This window comes from Ostrea edulis, chromosome 1 (assembly GCF_947568905.1).
Source record: "Ostrea edulis chromosome 1, xbOstEdul1.1, whole genome shotgun sequence".
NCBI classification, from domain to species: domain Eukaryota; kingdom Metazoa; phylum Mollusca; class Bivalvia; order Ostreida; family Ostreidae; genus Ostrea; species Ostrea edulis.
In genome coordinates, this window is record NC_079164.1 from 24,532,364 (window position 1) to 24,549,863 (window position 17,500).

General features: G+C 35.4%; 2 protein-coding genes across 5 annotated transcripts in view; one reads left to right on the forward strand and one right to left on the reverse strand.

Moving 5' to 3' along the window:
• The window catches only part of LOC125646969 (uncharacterized), a 202,350-nt gene that overhangs the window by 7,290 nt on the left and 177,560 nt on the right, over positions 1-17,500 (forward strand). For 3 of the 4 annotated variants that reach the window (XR_008799726.1, XR_008799727.1, XR_008799728.1), the window contains one exon: positions 1-2,678. This exon is cut by the window's left edge and continues 263 nt beyond it. The gene's annotated coding sequence lies outside the window, so the exon portion shown is untranslated. Of the gene's footprint in view, positions 2,679-17,500 lie in introns of those variants that run through there. The other variant, XR_008799729.1, reaches the window with a different exon arrangement.
• LOC125663787 (uncharacterized protein DDB_G0283697-like) overlaps positions 12,064-17,500 on the reverse strand; it is a 22,493-nt gene continuing 17,056 nt past the window's right edge. Inside the window, exons 7-10 of the mRNA XM_048896163.2 lie at positions 17,201-17,390; positions 16,612-16,698; positions 16,084-16,216; positions 12,064-12,623 (exon numbers count right to left, since the gene is read on the reverse strand). Coding sequence (XP_048752120.2) covers positions 16,089-16,216; positions 16,612-16,698; positions 17,201-17,390 — 405 coding nt within the window. The 3' untranslated portion in view covers positions 12,064-12,623; positions 16,084-16,088. The remainder of the gene's footprint in view (positions 12,624-16,083; positions 16,217-16,611; positions 16,699-17,200; positions 17,391-17,500) is intronic.

Genomic DNA, 17,500 nt, shown 5'->3' on the forward strand with positions numbered 1-17,500 from the left:
AAAGGAAATATCTTAATGTTTCACATGTTTACCTTTCACTGTGCTATGTAATTCATTATACCTGCCATTATGCCAGTCTTCCTGAACATAATTTGTTTTCTGCAATTTCATTGGCCAAGAGGCTTAATCCTGGGTTATCAGATTGAGCATTTATATTTAGTATCCCATTGATTTTGTCAGCCCTATATAAGGAGCTGACTCAGATTTACTCACTCTGCTAGGTTAAAGAACTCTAAGGTTTGTACTTTTCACATGAATTTCGTGTTCGCCTCTTATCTTTTACATAGAGTAGGAAATGAACATAACATTGAGTTAGGGAACTATTTAGATTTTACATTATAATATGTAAATACATGTACCTTAGCAGAGTCAATTTACTTGGTTCAGGGTAGTATCAGATATTACTTTTTCAGAGTTTAAGTGTTTAGGCTATCTCAATGTTTCTATAGTTAGCCTTGTCCTATGTTACTTTTAGATGTATGGAAGCCTTTTAGTGTTATAACACTATATTTATGCCCCCATTCAAAGAAGAGGGGCATATTGGTTTGCACCTGTTGGTCGGTCGGTAGACCACATGTTGTCCGCTTAATATCTTAAGAACCATTCACTTGATCGTAATATATTTCATATGTGGGTTGGTTATGAAAAGAAGAGGACCCCAATTGTTTTTCAGGTCGAAATGTCAAGGGTCAATCTACTCTGGACATAGGAAGACACTGCCTGCTCAATATCTTGAGAACCCTTTGCTTGACAGACACCAAACTTGGTACACTGGTACATCTCAAGGAGTAGATTTGAGGTCATATGGTCAAAAGTCAAGGGGTAAACTGGACGTAGTAATATATTGTCTCTTATGTTTTAAGAATTATTTGCTTGATTGACACCAAACCTGGTACAGCATAAGGAGTAGATGACCCCTATTGATTTTTAGGTCACTTGGTCAATCCACTCCTGACATAGGAAGATATTGTTTGCTCAATATTTCGAATTGATGATACTACTATCAATCAAATTATGCATGTGTATAACCCTTTTCAATTTTGCACCATGGGGGCTTATATGTTTTACAAACACCTCATGTTTTATAGTTTGTGAAAGCTTGTTAGGGTCATAACTTTAGATTTTCTTATTATGGTACTTGCCCGTCAGAGACTGGACATATTATGGTATGGTGTTGTCTGTCCGGACCTTGTAAGATGGGATACAGACTGAACCGTAAGCTCTAGAATCTTACAACTTGGTACATTTGATCACCATAGAAGGAAGATGCTTATTGTTTTTTAAGGTCAAGGTTGTAGGTTCACTTAATAGGAAAACCTTGTTTGAGAAAATTACAGATTCTTGAACTGAGTATTTTGAGGAAACATTACATAGAAAGTACATGATTTGTCAAATTTCTCCCAATATTCAACTGAGAACTTTATTCTGCAGAGTATTTGTATGGGTATGGAAAATGTGTATGTGGCTATGATTTTGATTTTTGTTTAATTTGTTGTTGTTGAAAATTACAGGTTTAACCGAGTCAGTTTTTGAGGAAATATACATGTATTAAATAAATGACGGTTTGACCTTTTAACTCCTCTCACAGTTTTGAAGCTAGGGTCTTTGTAAATAACTTCTTTGGTGTTTTAGAATATTTACAGATTGTTGATCATGGTCAATTTTGGGGAAATATTTTCCGCAGAGCTCTAGTTGTCTATCTACCGGCCTCCTGTCACTTTTAAGTTTAGGAGCTTTTATTCATGGAAAGAAAGTATGCGACAACCTGATGATGGCTGATACTATTTAAAGCCTTTTTATACGTCCGTCTTAAGACGGGACGTATTATGGTATGGCGTTCATGTCCGTCCGTCTGTTAGCTTTTTCGTGTCCGACCCGTAACTTAAATACTACAAGGCCTAGAATCATCAAACTTTGTCTGTAGATACATCTTGGGTAGAAGGTGTGTCGCACATTAAAACCAGGTCACTGTGACTTTTCATTAAGAAGATATCCGTCTGTCCGTCCGTCCGTCTGTTAGCTTTTTCGTGTCCGACCCGTAACTTAAATACTACAAGGCCTAGAATCATCAAACTTTGTCTGTAGATACATCTTGGGTAGAAGGTGTGTCGCACATTAAAACCAGGTCACTGTGACTTTTCATTAAGAAGATATCCGTCTGTCCGTCCGTCTGTTAGCTTTTTCGTGTCCGACCCATAACTTAATTACTACAAGGCCTAGAATCATCAAACTTTGTCTGTAGATACATCTTGGGTAGAAGGTGTGTCGCACATTAAAACCAGGTCACTGTGACTTTTCATTAAGAAGATATGGCCATATATGGCAAAAACTTGTCCGACTCATAACTTGAAAACTATTAGACCTAGAATCACCAAAATTGGTCAACTAATGCATCTTAGGTAGAAGGTGTGTCGCACCCTACTTTAAGGTCACTGTGACATTTAATTAAGGTGATATAAAAAAAAATGTTTTAATGGGTACAATCTATACTGTTAACAATATGTGACGGGCATATCATGTGCCGTGGCGGTGCACTTTATTCTAGAAATGGCATAAGAAAAACACCCTATGTAACCTTTTCTGCTTGTACTCATTTATTTTTATTGGAAAACTTATTACTTGTTATCAGCTACTCTAAAACAATATTGACTTGTGCTATAATAAATTTGTAAACTTTACAAGTCTTTTCATTTCAAACAAGGTGTTGAACAAGTTGTTGAACATCATCTGGGATTCACAACCAAACAGGTGCAACATGGAAACAGTGTGTTCCATGATTTCTGTAGTGTAACAAGTCCAGCTGATCCCAAGTACACTGTACTATTGACAACGATTGTTTTTGATAAGCACAATAGAAGTTCTACTTTGGGAGAAGGTATAATTATTTTAGTCCTAGCATACACTGCTTCCTGTTAGAGTTAGGGTGCTGTATAACTTGGTACCTCTTTGAGATAAAATGCTTTATCATCAAATCATAAAGCATCTTCCCTCTAACAGATACCAGATTATAAAACACCCTCCCTCTAACAGGTACCAACTTATAAAGCACCCTCCCTCTAACAGGTACCAGATTCTATAAAGTACCTTCTCTCTAACAGGTACCAACTTACAAAGCACACTTCCTCCAACATGTACCAGATTATAAAATATCCTCCATTTATAATCTGGTACCTGTTAGAGGGAGGTTGCCTTATAAGATGGTACCTGTTAGAGGGAGAGTGCTTTATTAGTTGGTACCTGTTAGAGGTAGAGTGCTTTATAATCTGGTACCTGTTAGAGGGAGAGTGCTTTATAATCTGGTACCTGTTAGAGGGAGAGTGCCTTATAAGTTGGTACATGTTAGAGGGAGAGTGCTTTATTAGTTGGTACCTGTTAGAGGGAGAGTGCTTTATAATCTGGTACCTGTTAGAGGGAGAGTGCTTTATAATCTGGTACCTGTTAGAGGGAGAGTGCTTTATAAGTTGGTACCTGTTACAGGGAGGTTGCCTTATAAGTTGGTACCTGTTAGAGGGAGAGTGCTTTATTAGTTGGTACCTGTTAGAGGGAGGTTGCTTTATAATCTGGTACCTGTTACAGGGAGAGTGCTTTATTAGTTGGTACCTGTTAGAGGGAGAGTGCTTTATAATCTGGTACCTGTTAGAGGGAGAGTGCTTTATAAGTTGGTACCTGTTACAGGGAGGTTGCCTTATAAGTTGGTACCTGTTAGAGGGAGAGTGCTTTATTAGTTGGTACCTGTTAGAGGGAGAGTGCTTTATTAGTTGGTACCTGTTAGAGGGAGAGTGCTTTATAAGTTGGTACCTGTTAGAGGGAGAGTGCCTTATAAGTTGGTACCTGTTAGAGGGAGAGTGTTTTATAAGTTGGTACCTGTTACAGGGAGGTTGCCTTATAAGTTGGTATCAGTTTTCAAACAACAAATATGTAAAAGTCTTGATATCCTCTATGGAAAATAACATTTCAAGTTGATTTAAAGTGTACACATTGTTAATTGTAATTAAGCGTATTTCATATCAATGTGCTGTCACAACATTCCGTGAAATTATGAATACTACGACGTTCTAATGGTGTATCAAGATTTTAAAATATTCTGCCCGAAATTTGTACATCAATGATTTAGAAATATCAGTCTAATACTTTGGGGAGGGTGTGATGCTAATACATCCATTATAACACACGGTACCTAATATGCATTAAAAAAAATTATATGTTTATGCATAGAATTGCCATTTTTCTCAATTCACTGCAACAGTGTATCATTCTTGTTAACAATGTAGATTATTAATATTTGTCAGGGTTTTTTGATACTTGTTTATGTAATATATGTCTCTTGATTTAGACGCGGGTTGTGTCGAAAATCTGAGTTTTAAATAATCAACAGTGTTGTGCTTCTCATTTTTAGAACCGATTGATTTGAATATGATTGAAAGTATTCATGTTTCCTACGTAATTGATAATAAATATACATGTGTTTCCCAACCACAATTAATGGAGCTCCAACATGACCTATTTTACCTAATATTGGTCTATCAAGAAATAAGTATAAAAGAATTGACACACGACGATTATTCGTACGAATCATTGTGAATTATAAATTGGCACGAGGGATAACTCGTACTTACATAAGATGAGATAACTCGTGGTCGTCACCCTGTAAGCGGTACCAGATAGCCTCGACCATCTAGTTATGATTACGCACCTACATGCACCTCATGAAAAAAACTATTTAATCATAACCACCCACCTACCCCCGGAAAAACGGTATTTGTGAACGTTACATTTGTAACATAAAATGTGATTGCATTTTGGGAATTTGGACAACTAGGACATATGTACCTGGATACTTTTTGCGCAGAAATGAAATCATGGAATATATGATTACCTTTCAAGTAAAGTGAAGTCTAACACGAATCCGAAATATAGATTTCGGACAAGTTTGGTTAATCTAACAATTCTTCAGATGATTGTATAGTATGTTAAAAGAAATCATCCGAGGAATATAATTCATGTACATACAGCATAACAAATATACAGTTATTAGATAAATCACATACAAAGATGCATTCAATGTACCTATTTACTCGACTAACATAATATACTGTATGGATAAGTTTAGTAACTTGGGAAAAGTCGTGCTCCGGAATGTAAACTAACATATGGAATGCATGGTCAGCTGTTGGGGACAGACATGCTCCACAGATCAGTCAGATGCAGTTCCAGACGCATGCCTAACAGTCTGCACGAGTGTTTTCATCTTGGACAAGGCTTACGTCTGTGCAGCATCCGAGTTTATTGTCCGACAACGCATAACATTTATCTTCATGGGGTTTTCAATCCGAAAACGGTTAAGTATTTTGTGCAAATCCGAATGTGCAGCTCAAAAACGAGGATACAGTTGTACATAAATTGATGTAAGCCATTATTGTTAAGTTCGGGGTATTGAGATAATATCTGTCTTCTAAATACTGAGATGGTTTACTCTGTATTGTCCCACTTTCCGGTTTCTGCTCTTCTCACGTCATCCTTCAAACGAACAGTTCGCAGACGGCACAGCATGATCGGCAATTATAAGGGATTTAAAAAAGAAATAATGTAAGACAAATACAGATATAAGCCATTTACACGATCCAATGAGTACCATTACATACTCATCATACTGCAATCCTCTACTCCAGGCTAAACAGAGAAAAATCACCGATGGTACGACCTTAATCCGTCATCCGACCTTCATTGTAATCAGAACGAGATCATAAAGCACGTGATGCCAGAGCCAACCATTCTCCTGCTCGGGTCGCCAAAGATTAATTGTCACTTACACAGAACAGGCTAAACACCGCACATGATGCGATTAGGTACAAATTCGCTTCCATATCTAATTAATAGTACCCGGTTAAATAAAAAAAGGAAGGGACTAAAAATAGGCGGTGTCTGCTGCCCCATCCCATTTACTTATTTGTGAATAAATAATTCTTTAAATAGTACTCGGTATATATACATTCTGTACAGAACGGAACATTTTATTTCTAATTCAGAGCCCAAACTGGACAAATATGTTTGATTTTGAACAGTATTTTATTCATGTATACATGTATATAGAAAATACATACACAAATAGGATTAGACAACGGGCACAATACCTATATAAGCTCTCTTCATAGGTCAAAGGTCAGTTACATGAATGAATATAGTACGTGAAAATATCATCAACATGATTGAAGAAAAAAAGAAATAGTTTACAAATAAGAGAGAAGAATGAAAAGAAAAAAATGGACAAATATGATCATGATGATTATAACAATCAAGAGAATACATGTCATTCGGTAGAATAAAAATAAATAACAAAGTACATATCAAGCAGAGTTCTATGACAATATTTTATACATAAATTTGATAATAAATCCCTACTTCATTTTATCTTTAAGAAATCTGCCCACAAGACCAAGACATGGCTGAATTTCAATTACACCGACGATCCGAGAAGACGAAGAATTTGAATTTATGGTAACTGAGCGGTCCATCTATCTTCATCTTGTTTACGAGTTGGGAGCGGTACTTCATTACCTTGGATGTTGTTCATTTAGTACAGGAGCAGCTTATTTACATTTTACAGATCAGTACTCATTGGAATACATATACATCACCGTGCCATTAATGGGATATACTCCAGAAAAATCTCTTCCACTATCATTACAGTGATTTACAAATTTAGAGAGTGTCATTTGACGAAATGGTAACCTAATGACAACGGAAAAGTTACTGTATGACATAATTTACCATACAGTGACTTTTCAGCGGTCATTTAGTGACGTTACAGTAACTGAAAGAAGTGACTAGTTTTCTGTTGTCAATATAACATGTGCATCTTGTCAGACAAAAACGTCTTAGTTTTAAGGATTCCGTTTGTGGAACTCCCCCGCACGTTCCATTTTCCCGTTAATGGTCATCCTGTCAGTTGTCTTAGTGTAAGAAGAGGGTATGGATAAGCATTGTCTTAGTGTAAGGAGAGGGTATGGATAAGCATTGTCTTAGTGTAAGAAGAGGGTATGGATAAGCATTGTCTTAGTGTAAGGAGAGGGTATGGATAAGCATTGTCTTAGTGTAAGGAGAGGGTATGGATAAGCATTGACTTAGTGTAAGGAGAGGGTATGGATAAGCATTGACTTAGTGTAAGGAGAGGGTATGGATAAGCATGGACTTAGTGTAAGGAGAGGGTATGGATAAGCATTGTCTTAGTGTAAGGAGAGGGTATGGATAAGCATTGTCTTAGTGTAAGGAGAGGGTATGGATATGCATTGTCTTAGTGTAAGGAGAGGGTATGGATAAGAATTGTCTTAGTGTAAGGAGAGGGTATGGATAAGCATTGACTTAATGTAAGGAGAGGGTATGGATAAGCATTGTCTTAGTGTAAGGAGAGAGTATGGATAAGCATTGTCTTAGTGTAAGGAGAGGGTATGGATAAGCATTGTCTGTTGACTAATCCCATCCATTTTAATGAATAAAGTCTCTCCCCCGTAAACGTAAGGAAACCAAGAACCTTGGGATAATCGCAGACCCCGGAATGTATTTTTTTATTATTACAGATAGATTATCTATATCATGCAATAATGTTGCATAAGGAAACCTGTTATAAACATGGTTTTATTGCGATCCCCATCACCTATTACGTTTTCCCATCTGGGCTACCCGAGTCTCCCCGTGTGTTCCCTTTACGCAAAACAACGCTCGGATGTGAAACAATCGCGGCATAGACCACTACATAGTCATCTAACCATATACTGTACATTAAAAACGTGTGCTGTCAATTTTGCTTATTACTTTGAACAGTTCAAGTCTGTGAGAATCATTTTGAATTGTTAAAATCACATGTTCACAAAAGTGGACGTGGGATTGTACAGTTGTAGGATTGACCGGAAAAATCACCTATCTTATTCATGGTCTTGGCAGATTGCTTTTTTATGGATATTATTCGATTGAGTACATTGTACATGTACAATAGTATCTGCAGTGTACAGTTACGTGGGAACTAAGTACTAGTATTCCGTGTTGATGTTTTCCATACAATTGTTAACACATACTTTACTACCCAGTCCTTCCTTGATTTTTATCTATATTGTACAGCTAATGACACATGGCTTTTGTTTTTACAGGTATCTAGTATTTTAAAAGTAGTATTGAAAAACAGCATCTGGAATGTTACAATGAAACATCTGAATTCAGGACAAGTATCTGGGACAAACACTGCCCCGTGTCTTATCCGTGTCATCACCTCATTAACAACTGACAATCGGGGCAAGATAACACAGAGATGTGCTGCTTTTCTACAGGTATCTCACTCTGTAGATTATGAAACTTAGCCCATACATCAAAAGTTCCTGCATTCCACTCCACGCCTTCTAACACCAACGTGCAACAACTCCTTTGTTTTATACAAGGCTTCACAAAAAGACTGAACAACCGAGAAACATAATGCTGGTGGGAAAAGGAAATCACTCTCAATATTCACCACAAAACCTTGAAGACGATACATTTATCTGTTGAAAACATGCATAGACGAATACATGTGGTACATGCATAATATTCCTTGAGTAGTAACAAGGTTTTCCAACATCCATTATATACTTAGTCAATAAATTACGGCGAGTGACAGTGGGAGAATGTCCTCAATTATTACCTTATTCATAAGACTGCCATTTCTTAACAAATATTCACACTAAATTTGAAGCATAAAAATAGAACTATTTATCATCCGCGTATGACAGATTCTGTTGTGGAATGTTCTGTTTTGTTTAGAAAGATCAGAATAACCAGAATAGTAATCGAACACAACACAAAAACCGCAAAAATGTGTAGGGACCTAGATAGGTAGTAGAGAAATATGACATTGACAAAAACTTTCCAAACTTGAATTGTAAAATATTCGTTGAAACCTTACACTTGGTTCGTCTCCCATAAACCACCATTACAACTCGAGTATTTCTCAATCAAAACTCGCACAGGGTAAATATACATGATACCGGGACAATTCGTATAAAGAGTAATCGCGTTCCTATTTGGATATGCGATACGTACCCTTTTTAACATCAATTGATGTGCAATGTAGAATATTTGGGTCACTTACGAAATAAAAACCCCACCAGAAACATTTCATATGCCATCTGTCAAAGAAATTTGGAAATACATTTTACCATGCCAGTTATCTTTGGGGGAAAATCAAAAACTTTTCAGTTCATGTTTAGAAAGAAAATGTTTTTGTTTTTAATTTTTAAACCTATGATTACATTGTTATGCATGTATTTATCACAAATAATTTGATGATCCGAGGATTAATTTTTACATTCTGGTGTGTCGATAAGAACTGCTTTTTTCTTTCTTAAACCAACCACCTAGGTTCTCATTAAAACTACAATAATATTATAATAGTTTTATTCCTTTAGTTAACCTTTATACATCCGACCATAATAATTATTGCAAAGTACATATATAATTTCATGAAGTCATACAAATCGTATCTTTTAGTACTGAAGACGATAGTTGTCAGAACAATTTGGCACTTGTCATTGAGAAGGGAAAAAAAACCACTCCGAGGACCATGATCCATATTGCTCACCTGAGCAGTGAATGTTTCTTCTATGTTTAATTACACATGGACTCACACAGGTGATATGAAGTACACTTAGATCAACATTACAGGAAAATGTTTCAGTTGAACAAACTTGAATCCCCTTTACTCGAGGATGATTTGTGGATTGATTGAATATTGTTTAACGTCCTCTCGAGAATATTTCACTCATATGGAGACGTCACCACTGCAGGTGAAGGGCTGCAAAATTTAGGCCTATGCTCGGCGCTTATGGCCATTGAGCAGGGAGGAATCTTTATCGTGCCACACCTGCTGTGACACAGGACCTCGGTTTTTGCGGTCTCATCCGAAGGACCACCCCATTTAATCGTCTCTTACGACAATCAAGGATAACAAAAATATACGATTTAGTCTGTCCTCCATAATTCATACATATAATCTATTTTGTTTTGGGTTTTTCTCCTCTCGCTTCCTTCTTTTCTTTCTTTATGTGAACATGATTATGTTTGTGTCTCTCTTTTCCCATTGGAATGTATCACATGTACACTTGACCTCATGTACCACGCATTGTTGATTTGAGTGAATAAAGAAACTTGAACTTGAGGACCTATTCTAACCCGGATCCTCACGGGATGATTTGTGGAAAGTTTGATTGAAATTGTCCCAATGCTTCTCGAGAAGACGTACATTTGTAAGTTTTAAAGACAACAGAAACACTTTAATCACCAATGATCACTTGACTTTCAGCTCGGGTGAGCTAAATACTACAAACTATGGCACTTCTTAATTGGAAGAAAGGGAAATTAAAATTATGTGAAATAGTGGTTGAAAGTGCAGGAAATGCTAATAGACCTCAAGCAGTTGTAATATGGTTCTGACCATATTACAGAGAAATCGTCAGATTAAATAGGTCTGCAATGTCCTCTTTACCTCTCTTGCAGGGGAGGGGGATACATGTGTTAAAAAAAAAAAGCTTTTGTCCCTTAAAATATAAACGAGCTAGAAATTACAATGCTTTTTTATCAGACCATAACATGTAAAATATTAAGCAGTGGGCATTTAGAGATTGTCAATTGATGTGCATTAGCCCGGGGATAGAGACACAGTCTTAGACAATTCAGATTCTATGTACTTTTATCTCTGTAGTCCAGGTGTCTCAAGACATTACTTTTCACCAAAATCATAAACCCCTAACCACAAAGATAGGGCTTACAAGCAGAACTCAATATAGACGACAAATTATGCAGATTTTCAATGCTCTGATTGGTTTTTAATCCCTCCTGATATTCAGCAGGGCATAAATGCAATTATATGTAACTATGCTATATAAAATGTGGATATTTAAGAGTAAATACTGATATATATCTGGAAAGTAACGAGGCTTGGAAAGTTGCAATTATTCTACATATTTAAGAGAGAACGCCAATTTGTATCACCAAAATATTTTTGTGTCACATTTCAAAGAAAGAAAGACCGAGGCTGCTTCCATCAATGCAAACTACAATTACATGCATACAAATCAGTCTGACTTAATAATTCCACAATTTGGTCTCATCTTTCCTTCCTTCACATTTGCTCTCTGAATGACATTTGCATTTTAATGATGATAAATCAGAATTTCTTATAGTTTTATACGACACTGACATACATAGCCATCCACACGACACAACCAAATTCAGCATAAAAATCAAAAATAATTGATGCAAGGAGAAGAAACCCCACTAAATTCATCCCATAAAAATAAGAGTGCAACAGAATTTCATATTGAGATTTGAAAACAGATCAGCTTAAATGGCAGACTTTTTCCGTAGGCTTGAAAGCCTATCAAACTACCCCTGAGAGCATGTAAATTTTTCATACAAGCATTTCAAAGACCATACAACTGAATTACAAATATCTTGAGATTATGAGCTCTAAATGTTCTCATCAACGAACACCTGCATCGTCTGAATTTGCACAGCATAGCATTAAAAAACTCCTGAAATCACACCTAGTTATGGATCAAATACTGTGTGACAGAGGGTTGTTAATCGTCTTTTTACACTTTATTGCATTCTTATTTATATGTGTTTTGTAACTTTTATTATATTTATGAACACCAACAACCCACTTCAATGAACAGGATGCAGACAGAACCCAGACCAGTATTGCTGACATTAGCAGAACCTAATGTGACCAATCACATGTAATAATCACTCAAGTCAATACTTATGTACTTAACCCGATATGAATGGAGAAAATACATTTTATGAGCTCCCTGGGCAGTCTTGGTAGACAATGATGTCATAATGGCTATATTTCTGTGCCATACCACTGAGAACAACAGGAAGTCTGGTTCGGATTTCCATTGATTATAGCTATCTATGGTCACAGGTCAGTCAACCAATTCATAAGACTCCCAGCTAATGAAGATGAGACTGATAGTTACATAAATGTTGTTGTACCTAACAGCTTTCCGACTTTGGATTCTGAAGACTGAGCCTAGCCTGTCCCAGACATTATTTATTGCATTATCTTGTGAACATAAAAATCTGTGCAATTCACAATAAATACAGTTGGATTTGTAGTAGACATATCCTAAGAATATTGCCATGCACTAACTTCATAGCCCTTTAACCAGTACATGTATATTATATGTATGAAAGATAAAGTATTGATAGACATGAATTTACTCAAGCTTCTTGTCGCTTCAAAATGGCAATTAACCAAAATCACTTCAACATCAAAATCAAAAACATTGTTAACATAAAAAATTCGTACAGCCATTTAAGATTGTTTATGTTGAGAATTTTTTAGTTTGACTTTTAAATTCTTCAATGAATCCTGTTCAAAGTTCTTCAACTTTGGTGCAAAATTAATGATCTCTGCGACAATATTCATCCTTCGCTAGCTGTGTCTGAAATTTAATTGGATTCAAGCCTGTAATAGGGTCTTTCCATAGTATTTGCACCCAATGTCACTACAAAGTCAAATTAACTTTGCTCTGCAAGGAACCCACAGAAGAGGCAGGAACAATGACTTTCTCTCCTTTGAAATTCCACATGTCAACCTACAATCAAAAAAACGCATTATAACTTCCGAAGGTTACGGATGCACATTTTAAAAAGAGCATTGCACCAAAATCACATTACAAGGACGTGGAAACTACACTCACTGCCACATGAGAATATTTCATCATTTAGAAATAGAAATTGTTACCTCAAAATAACTATGATGTGGCAAAATGGAAATTAGATTGCACAATTTCACCATCAAATTCTAAAATCTCAATTTAAATTCTTTAGAAACTGTAACCTTCAAACTTTTGATGTGAGGACACATATTCTACAGTGTATCTATCGGACATCTCTTACAAAATTTTAATCCAAACCTCAAACACCATGCATAAACAGATTCCTTCTACATGTATACATGTAAAGTAAATTAAAGCCTTTGACTATGATGTGGCAAAATGGAAATTAGATTGCACAATTTCACTATCAAATTCTAAAATCTCAATTTAAATTCTTTAGAAACTGTAACCTTCAAACTTTTGATGTGAGGACACATATTCTACAGTGTATCTATCAGACATCTCTTACAAAATTTTAATCCAAACCTCAAACACCATGCATAAACAGATTCCTTCTACATGTATACATGTAAAGTAAATTAAAGCCTTTTACTATGATGTGGCAAAATGGAAATTAGATTGCACAATTTCACTACCAAAAACTAAAATATTAATTCAAATACTGAGACACTACCCTTAGAAACTGTAACCTTCAAACTTTTGATGTGAGGACACAAATTCTATCTAGCAGACACTTCTTACAAAATTTTAATCCAAACCTCAAACAGACTCCTACATATATACATGTGAAGTAAATTAAAACCTATAGAAACTTTACAATAGTTTACAGATGGGAAAACTGCCAAAAATATCAAACTGTGCATCCAAGTAATTATCACAGAAAAGACAGTTTCTAAATGAGCAGCTACATGAATCCCTGCGGTGTCATCCTCCAGACTTCTGAACAAGGCATGATTGTAAGACACCGAGTAGTATTACATGTACCTGCAAGGATCTTGTGGGAAGATCAAAAGCCTTTAATGAATAGTGAAGACACAGGCTATTGGGGGATAATGGAAGAAATTCATTATAAGTAATACAGCATGAATACCTGCATAGTTACAGGGTTATCTGAGTAACTAAAATCAAATGTGATACAAGTTTTAGAGGTCCATACCTGGGTCATTTAATAATGTTTGATGATATAGAGAAGTGCTCTGACACTGGATATGATCTATTCACCATTGGTTTTTAAAAATGATGGATGATATTAATTGACAAATACATTGTTCCAATAACCTATTTTGATAAGGAAAATGTCTCAAAATAATTGTCACACTTGATGTTATTTATTTTCATTGATGACTTCCTAAATGTGCTTTTTTCAGATGTATGTAAAATGTATATATATAAAAAAAAATCTAAATAAAAAATATTCAATTAATTACTGGGGGCACTGCTTGAGAAGTATCTCATATGATATTGTATGTTGCATACATTTTTGGAATGCAGGGATTTAGGAAACATTTACAGAAAACACTTGCATATATATGTTGGTTGTGCCTTCTCGAATATAAGAGATCACTAAGAATTAGCTGAGGAAGATCTACAAGTGTTGAAATGGTTGGCATACTTTATGATATCCTGCTTAACAAATATAAAAACAATTGTTGAATCAGAATGGTCATTTATTAGTAAATAAATGACAAAATCCCCAAAAAGCATTTACAATAAATAATTACAATTAAAAAAAAAAAATTGAAACTACACATAACACATGATACTGGTGTCATCTACATGTACATATCATGGAGTTTAACTTTAAAGAACAAAGGTTTAATCCGAAAAATGTGACGTCGCTGAATACATACTGCAAAGTAGCATTGTAAGATATTCATTGTATCAAAACAAGATCTTAAAAGCGAAAAAACAATCTATGCAAGCAAAGTATCTTGTGCAAATATCAGGCTGTAAAACATTCTTTGAGGATTTTTCAGGATTGAAATGATGTGCATATCTTTCAGAGGAAGATTTTTTTAGTGTTGAAATGATTTGCATTTTTTGTCTGAATAAGATTTCTAAGTGTTCAAATAATAAGCAAATTTTATATGAGGAAGATCTGAAAGTGTTGTAATCAATGATTTACATACTTTGTTTAAGGAAGAAAATATCTGTTAGCAAGAGGACTGAGAAATAGATAAAAGATGAAAAACCTGAAACAAACTCTCAAGAACATTGAATGTTTTTGCCAGCACAATCTTATAAGTACTTTGGAAATACATTTTTGAGATTGTAATTTTTCACTAGCAACTATCTGCATGAGATCATTACCTAATCCTGCTCCTTTAGAATTCAAAAACAAAAGTTTAATGTAAGGCCGTATACCATATTTTGTTCATTTCCTCTATTCGACCCAAACCACGAAAAATGGCACAACTCAAGGGCATTTCTTTTTGGCTCAATTAAGTCTTATTATTGTACATATTCTGCCCCCTTTTTGAATTTGGGGAGGGGGTGATAATTGATTTTTACTCTTCGGTAAAGATCTATTTTACATTTATGCCTGAAAAATGTTTTTCCTACAGTATCAAATCAATATGGCGAGTTGCATTGGAGAAACACACTAACTAAATAATCTAGACGTAACTCACACGTACAAAGCATTTACATAAAATATATCTATCAATGCATGGTGTGTGCATTTTAAAATAATTATGCATTCAGGCTGATTCTAAGAGTAACAAGAATTAGATAATTCCATCATGTGTTTGAATTTCAGAGAGTGTTTTTTACTATTCCATGTAGAATAAGAATTAACTGGATATTTTTACTGTTATCCATCATAATGACAAACAAGTTGCACAGCCAGCCATCAATGACTAAGTTCAGCAAATCCTCTCTATCAATCCTTGTAACACTGTAACCAGGCATCTCCACATTCCTTACAAAAACTGATCAATAATACATCTATCTGTGAACATCAAAGTGTATGTTTGCCATTGATTGATCTATTGGAATAACCTGTGCTTACATTATCACAACTCTTAAAACAGATAAATCAGCTGTGTTACTACAGCCATGGTTGACTCGTGGCTGCCAAATGTTACCTATATATTTATACACTACTTATTTACACGCAGTGGTTGATACGGTGTTTCTTGGTCAAAGGGCAATAACTCATACAGATTGCCCAGTTAAAAATGTCTAAAGAATACACCTGTTGCATGACATTGAATGAATGTCTAGAGTCTTAGGTTTGATATTGCTGCCGGAATTGAGAATTAAACCCAGGACCTTCCTGTTGTAAAGCAGGTACCTTAAACACTTGGATACTGTAACAAGTCAATATCTAATGTAAATCCAAAATATACAAAATCTAAACTATAATATAAGAGTATTCACTGTTGAAGCATTTACATAGGATACTCAATGTGTAGAGAGATAATCCTGTTTGTACCTCAATTAGTCTGATATATCACTATCAATAATGTCCCTCAGTCTGCTGAACTTTTCTCTTGGTGGTGTAGCTTTGACCTTGGGAGAATTATCCGACCTTGAGAATAAACTGTTCACTCTTCTTTTCCCTCTCCCTGCATAATATCAATAAGAGGAAAATGGCATTAACACAAATATTTTCATTTTCAAAAAAATCTGAAGTATCATCAATGATGTGTGAAACACTGTAGAATCATATTTTATGAGGGTTCAATTTTCATAGAATGCATGGGTATCTTAAATGTCAGACAATAAGATCCATAAGTTATGTGATGTATCAATGCACAGAAACAAAATTCAGCAAATAACATCTAAAAGACACTGTCGAATTTACAAAAATTGCCCCCTCCCACCTATTCACAAATTTAAAAGGATTCTACAGTATTCAATCAACATGTGTAGTTAATGCAATCTTCAGCTTCTATTATAAATACTCAATATTCATATATTATACAGCAAAAGAGAGATAACTCCCCATGAATGCCCTTACCCTCTGTCCTGAGTATGTTGTGTCTGTCTAGTTCAGCTGCCTCCTTCATTAGCTTCACGTCTTCAACTTTTTTCATACTTGGACGACCTATGAGATAAATATTTCAAAATGAACATGTACTTCCCCCCCCCCCCCCTATAAATGATGGTTATCACCAACTGCAAAACTGTAATTAGCCAGGTCGACAATTTCTGTTGAGTGAAAAAAAAAGCTGTAGAGTACTCAATACAAAATTCGCAATTGACAGCACCCCAAAAGTCTGGAAAACAACAATTGAATAAGTTCATTCAACAAAGTCTTACATGTACATGTACAATTTTTGATAGAATAAGGCAATCATACCAAAAGTGAAACTTCATTTGTATCTACTCCTTAGGTGATCACATATCAAATTTTATAAGATATCCAAGTTGAAACATATTGGAAAAAAGTCTGGGAAAAATTTAAACTGAAAAGCTACGTGTACAGTTCTGCATCTAGTTCTTTGCATAAAATCAATGTCTTTTTCATAATTTGTTAAACAATTAAACTTGAAGATTACATATTTGAGTATTTTCTCAGACTTAGATACATTACAACCCTCTCTCACCCTCCATGCCAGCCTCCCTGAGCAGCTGTTTGAGTCTGCTGACTTTCTGGTTGTCTGTGGAGCAGCCTGCTAGGTGGCGGGTGTTGGTGACAATTATCCCCACTGCTCTACAGATTTTCTTCAGTTCCTTTACATGAACTCCCTCCTCTTCACCATCACCACTGCCTGAACTTTTCCTTCCTTGGGATTTCTGTTCAAAGCGAGGGTGTACAGTAAAACACAATTATATGGGGATGATCAATTTTGATTATTCGTTATAAACATAATTCATTATCTACAATGAATTCATCACATGCTTTA